The 6,682-nt window shown below is 42.3% G+C and overlaps 1 protein-coding gene across 1 annotated transcript in view; it reads right to left on the bottom strand.

The window, feature by feature from the left end:
- Positions 1-5,469: 5,469 nt before the first annotated feature.
- Positions 5,470-6,682, bottom strand: part of MFSD9 (major facilitator superfamily domain containing 9) — a 16,814-nt gene continuing 15,601 nt past the window's right edge. The window contains exon 5 of the mRNA XM_012807936.2: positions 5,470-6,626. Within this exon, the coding sequence (XP_012663390.1) occupies positions 5,836-6,626 (791 nt within the window). The 3' untranslated portion in view covers positions 5,470-5,835. The remainder of the gene's footprint in view (positions 6,627-6,682) is intronic.

Raw genomic sequence — 6,682 nt, 5'->3', positions numbered from 1 at the left:
CTACTAATCACATTTGGGTCAAACTGCCCACCTGAGTCCCTTTCCATAACATACTTTCCTAAACCTTGCAATGTCACTACTACTTTAACCCAAACAAGCCATGGGAACCAGCATTTGTCTTCCATCTCTTCATGCCCCTTCAAGAGACATAACTTTTGGCTCCAGCCTAATAATATAAACAACCACGGGGTGTTAATAACTGAGCACTCCTTAGGTACAAGATAGGATAGAATGCTAATATCCCTTCCTTCAATAGGGCCCTTAACCTCTCTACCATTTTTAAATATACCTCATGTTTGCCTCTGTTGGCTGGAATGACTTTAGCGTCTACCTATGAGGGCATTAGAATATGATGAGACTCACCTTAGAAAACCCTATTTTAATATATCCATAAATAGTTGTCTAAAATCCCCCAAATCAAACTTACTTGCCTTGTGGATCAAATATTTATATATCCAGGCAAGCTGGAAACTTGTGCTCTGGCATATGTAACCCCCTAACCTTACTCTTACCAATGATACTATGCCCCCACCCACTTATTCCTCATACCCTCGAACCAGGTGCAGTAGCTTTATCATTCTTATAATTGAAGTAACACCCAGACTTGCTGCTGGCACAGCTCGCTTCCTTAATTTAATCTGTTTGGTACAAAGACTGTCTTTAGAAACAAGTCAATTAGCTATGGAATCAGCCTGAGAAATTACTATTCTATAACAAATTCCTTGGAAAGAGTTGTGTTACAGAATAGATGAGCTTTTGATCTCTTATCTGCCAGCAGAGGAGACTTCAAAAGACATTTTTGAAAAGGCTAGTGCACTTGAGAACAGAACTTCTGGTGTATTTTGACAGGTGGGATTTCAAACTGTGTGACCATCTCTTGGTTAACACCTCTCTTAGGACCCCTAATAGCTCTGTTTTTAGCACTCATTTTTAGATCCTGTATTTTTGCTATATTTTTGTAACATTCATGCAAAACCAAATCCATGCCCTTGCTGTTTCCCTCTAAAAATACCCATCCTGCCTCTGCTCTGGCTTTTAAGACCGATTTAATCTGCTCTCCTTTAATGACCTCCAACTGGACTCTCAGGTGGGGACAACTCAGCAACAGCTGTAAGCAGTTACAGAAGAACAGACCATCATCCAAACACGCATTCTGGAGTCTGTTGATAAGCATATCCATTTTAACCAAAGAGAGGGCATAACGAAAGGATGGCATTGCTAATAATCAAACAGATTAAAGGGAAAAAAAGGATTACAGCAATGGCTGCCCCCATTGTTTAACCACCTATGGCTTAACTTTGAGATGAACCAGCTGTGGCTCTACTCATTGTCTCTAAGTGTTCTTTATTTTTGTATTAAGTCATATATACGTAGATCATGAGTACATTTATGTCTTTGTGAGATTCAACATGTTAATTATTTGTACCAAGTGGAGTGCTTACATCCTAATTAACATAGCTTTCACCTCGTTTACTTAATCACAGTGTTAAGACATTTGTGTTCAATACTTGATAGATTTGACTTGTACCCTTACAATATGCTCCATAGGTGTGGTCCCACCAATAAGTCTCCCTCTATTGAACCATCCCTCTCCCCTTCTCTCCTTAAAAAAAATGGAGACTTTACCTCTTCTATGTTTACACGGATGGAGCTGGAAAAAAATCTTAGTAAAGTATCTCAGGAATGGGGGGAAAAAAAAAAGAATCCAATGTACTCAGTAGTATAAAACCAATTTAAACCAGAATAAATTTCAGGTTATGTAGGTATCTGGTATTAACACTCACACATAATCACTCACTTTCATATGAGAGATGAATCATAACCATAGCCCAGGTCTCTAAGTGTTCTTATAGCACTTGAGAAGCACTGAGAAGACGGAAGTCATATGATTCTCTCAGCTATCTGCCTGAACCACATTCTAAGAGGTCTGATAAAAGCCAGCCTCACACAGGGGAAACAAAAAAACCCAAAACTTTTACCTTCAGAGCTGGTAATTCTTCTTTCATGTCATGACCTTTCCTCCTTGGAAACTAAAACTTTTTCTTTAAATCTATCCTAATTTGTATCGAGAATTCTTAGCCTGCTGCTGTGAGTTCCCACTCTAAGGGTTTCTGTTGGCTATTTATGTATCACCAAAGCATCTAGTCAGTAGTAGCCTATTAGTAAATTTGGGGGAAGTCAACTTACACTTGGATTTAACTGTGTGAGGGGTTGGCACCCCTCAGCCCTACATTGTTCAAGGGTCTACTTACTGGCTATCAGTACAGAATAAATTTCAGCTTACGGTATGTATTTGGTATTAACATAATGGTTTTAAAAGACACAGGCTGTCTGTACTAGTACTATACTAGCATACTGAAGATCCTGAATTCAAACAATCAGCAGGATTCAAGGGGTTCTAAAAATACGATTTATTAGAATAAATAACAGTACTTCATTACAATTATAAAGAATTTTATGACTGAAGGAAATTATTGTGACTGGCAACTTTTTTAAGGAAAAAATACTTTGGGGCTGAAGAAAAGTTTTTTTTAATCTATCAAGCTCTTCTAAGAGCTACATTATACTGTATCCTGGCTAGACTGGTGGTAACCCTATTTCAGAGACTTCTTATAGGCTATTGTGAAGTTAGTTTCGGGGGGGAAGATGGTATAGAAAATCTCCTGATTTCTAAATATCTTATAGAACTATGTGTCCTCAGGAAAAGATCCCAAGTAACTCATTGAAACATCCTTTTCAATGTTCCACACTTGTCACCTGACTTATCTAAGCTTCCCCTGGAGCGCTGAACAGACCAGACACCTGGGCTCACTCACAGTCCCTCCTCCAATCACCCTGAAGGCCATCACCTAAACCTGCTTTCCCCACTGTAGCACTGGCCTCTCCCTCAGGGCCCATCCACGTTACAGCCCCACACCCAGACTGCTCCTCTAGTCCTCCAGTTAGTTCTCTTTGCTGTAGCCAAAGGGATCTTTTTAAAACATCAATGTCCTCACAGTACTCTCCAGTAGGTATTCTTCAGTACCTCCCCCTCATCTGTCAACAAAACCTCACCCCCTGAGCATGGCATGTGGCCAGTTCCTTCTTGATTGAAGCCAGTGATTTTTTTTTCACCTCCAGGTGTCCACACCCAGGACACTCAGATTCTGGTTTCCGTGTCTGTAGTCTATTGTGCACAGCCAGGTTAGAGCACTAGTTATTGTCAACCTTTCTGTTGGCTCTACACATAGCTCTTATAGACCTAACTCTCTAGAAGGCCACCCAGCCTGGGCCTAGGGACTTGTACTTTATCCTGTGGCCAAGCACACCTGGCTTTCTTTCTGAATTCTACCCATCCCTCTGGATGTGAGAGCACAGGTGCACCTTCCACCCTGTGAAATAGCTGTCTTCTGGACCCCCAAACCTTCAGACCCCAAGCTCCACAGTATAGTTACGGCTGGCATAATGTTGGAAAGGGTGCCATTTCTTTCACCAGCATTTCAAGAAAGCTCAATACTTTGAAATAAGATTGTGTATCATATTAAGTTGAACCATGTGGAGATATTTTTGACTTACAAAAGTAGCAATTTCATGTGGCTCAACCTGATCCTTTGGAAAGGATTACAGAAATTACTCTGGAGAATTTAAAAAACAAAGTAACACAAACATTGAGCTCTTCCCTGAGGTAACACTCCATAAATAATATAAATACTAACCATTACACTAGAGGTTTTCAAACTACTGTGCAAACACGTCACCCAGGTCTTTGACCTCAGTAGGTCTGAACTGGGCTTGAGAGTCTGCCTATCAAATAAGTTCTCAGGGAATGCCACCACTGCTGGTCTCTGGATCACACTTTAAACACCAAGACATTAGACTTTGGGTAAGAGAAACCATGAGAAAACACTCACTTAAAGAATCACATTAACAAAATGCTAAAATCACTAGCGGAGAGTAACAAAAATTCTTCTGTACTCTATATTCTAAGATCAATCTTTGATTTCCAATATTTCCATCTGTCTGATTATAAAGCCTCAATACATTTATGTGGTTAACTTTATAGAGTGCTGTGATTTTAAAATAAAAACATGGTTATATCTAAAAGCTTCTAAGGAACCTGCCTATTTCTGAGAGTGAAGAAAAGACAATCTCTGGAGAAACTTTTCTGAAATTCTATTTCATTACATACATCTTTGCCTACTTATTGCCTTTTGAGTTTTATCTTTATGATGTTAGTATGCTCCTTCAGGGCAAGATTTTATATAATATTTTGGTCTTCAGAACGTTTACATTTAGCGTTTGGTTGTGTAAAAGTTCACAATCATATCACCTAGTACAAAGTTCATATTTTTCCTATAGCAAGACAAGAAAAAAGATCTTTTAAAACATACTTCCAATTATGAATATTTGGGTTTACCCCCCCACAACTACAGGAATGTTTTCTGCTTTACAAATGATATTAAAGTTATGACAAATTACTGTAGTATGTTAAAATATCATTTACAATTATACATCTGTTAGGCTGAAAACAGGCATTCTAGTGGATTATTAATAAAATGAAAAGGAATGTGAACTCCGGCAGTTGGTGAGGAAAAGAGGAGCCTCTAAACTTTTATGCTTGACATGATCCTGTGGTTGGTAAGCCTGGCCCAGGCCCGTGAGTTCCAGCTAACCTCACGTTAGCGTGGAGAAGGCCTGGAAAAGACACACCAGAACTTTTCCCTACAGATTAACATAGTTTCAGGCATAAAATGAAATGAAGGAAATGAATGACTTGCCACAAGACCCTGTAAAATCAACTCCTCTGATCTGGCACACCATCTGAACCTGACTCTCTACTTCACGTTCATTTTTAAAGCATTCCTATGCTTGGGCTTCGGCCCCAGGTTGTCAGCACCAGAATGATAGAACCATCTGGAACACAGGCTTTCCAGAGCAGGAGCAGATTGTTGGTTCCGCCCGATGTCCAGGTGGATTTAGTCTGCCTCTGAGAAAGCTCAGCTCTCAGACAAGGAATGAAGGGAACAAGGTTCCAGACACCCACCTCTGTGACAGAGCACGACTGCTGGGAGCTGGGGAAAGTGTTTTTGTTGTTGCTTTGTTTTACAATTTCAATCCACATTTAGTTCTCTGTATAAAAGCAGCCATATCACTGGCCTTTAATGAAAATCAGGATATCTCAGGGTAATCTTTTTTCTACTTCAATGAGAAATCACCAGTGGTGCTCACAACCACAGATTTCTGGATCCCAGCATGGTGCCCCGAATCAGTCTCCGGGGCTGAGGTCAGTGTCTAATTTTGAACCAGCTCTGAGAAAGTGAGAGGCTGGTTTTAATAAAGCAGCTTCTTCAATGTCTAGGATTTTGATTACAAAAAACTTCCTCTTAGTATAGGAAATTTAACTCCAAACTCACTTTCTAGTGATCAGCATTTCACTAGCATGCTACCCTATTTTCAGTAGGAAAATGCTTGTGGTTTCTTCTGTTTTTCCATGTAATGTTCTGTTATTCTATCGCCATTTGCCTACCCTGTAGCTGGCAGCTTTCTCCCCCTGAAAACTTTAACCTCATTGGTCTGGGCAGGGAGAGGACATTTCCAGATGAAGGTTGGATTCACTTCCCTTTGCCAAAGCTTTACTCCAGTCTCAGTTTCCCCATATGCTGTGATGACTTCTGATCACCCCGCAGGCCTTACAGTCCACAGTGAAGGGCTACCCGAAAGCCCAACGACAGGGCACACCCACCTGGAAATAAGCTTCCCGGAGATGATCTGCCTTGTCCAAAGCACCCTTCTCATCGAGACCTCTGCTCGTGTTACAACCACTTCAAATTTTGTTTCTTTGTGTTCAAATCCATTCTATTCACCTTTCAGTTTATCACTCATGTCACCTCTGGAGCGAGGTTTGTTTAGAGACATTATGAAAACAGCCACTAAGGCTAACACCACCCCCAGACTAGGGGGCCCGCAAGGGCTGACCTCCTGGGCAACTCCTGAGAGGAGAGGGGCAATGATGCGGCCCACTGCGGTCACTGATTGCCCCACACCTATGAGGGTGCCGCTGGCCTGGACCCCGCCCACGGTCAGCTGGAGGTCTGTGATGCAAGTCCTGCCGATGGCAGTGGAGAAGGACAGGAAGGTGGAAGAGACGATGACTGCACCCACAGTCTGGGCCTCGGAGTAGAGCAGCAGGAGCAGGCAGGTGAGGGCACTGGAGTGCAGCAGCAGTGTGTAGGAGTCGTGCCTGTACAGCCGCAGGATGGGCCCCAGGGCAAAGCTGGCCACAGCCCCCAGGGCACTGCTGTAACTGATGAGATAGCCTGTCACCTTGGGCCTCACCCCAAAGCGTTCCTCCAGGGCCAGGACGAAATTACTGTGGTACAGCAAGACAGCCACAGACATCAACAAGCGCACGAGAAATATGTCCCACATTTCAGAAAATATCAGGTTCTTCAAGTCCTGCAAGGTTGACAACACTTCAGCCCAGGGACGCCAGGTGGTCTTCTCCCTCGCCTGGGACCCACATGTGCCAACTGCTTCCTGCAACTTGTGGTTGCTCTTTTCAGACAGCACATGCTTCTTATCCAGGCAGGGGCCATTCCCCGTACTGCCCAGTTTTGCTTCACTCCATGGAAACAGCCAAATGAGACCTGTTAAGATGGTGCAAGACCTGTTAATTCACTGAGTTCACACAGTGCCACCTCAG

The sequence above is a fragment of the Otolemur garnettii genome, unplaced genomic scaffold (genome assembly GCF_000181295.1).
Source record: "Otolemur garnettii isolate 467f Iridium unplaced genomic scaffold, OtoGar3 scaffold00079, whole genome shotgun sequence".
Classification (NCBI taxonomy): domain Eukaryota; kingdom Metazoa; phylum Chordata; class Mammalia; order Primates; family Galagidae; genus Otolemur; species Otolemur garnettii.
Note: the sequence above shows the minus strand (reverse complement) of the source record. Positions and strands in the feature narration are given on the sequence as shown.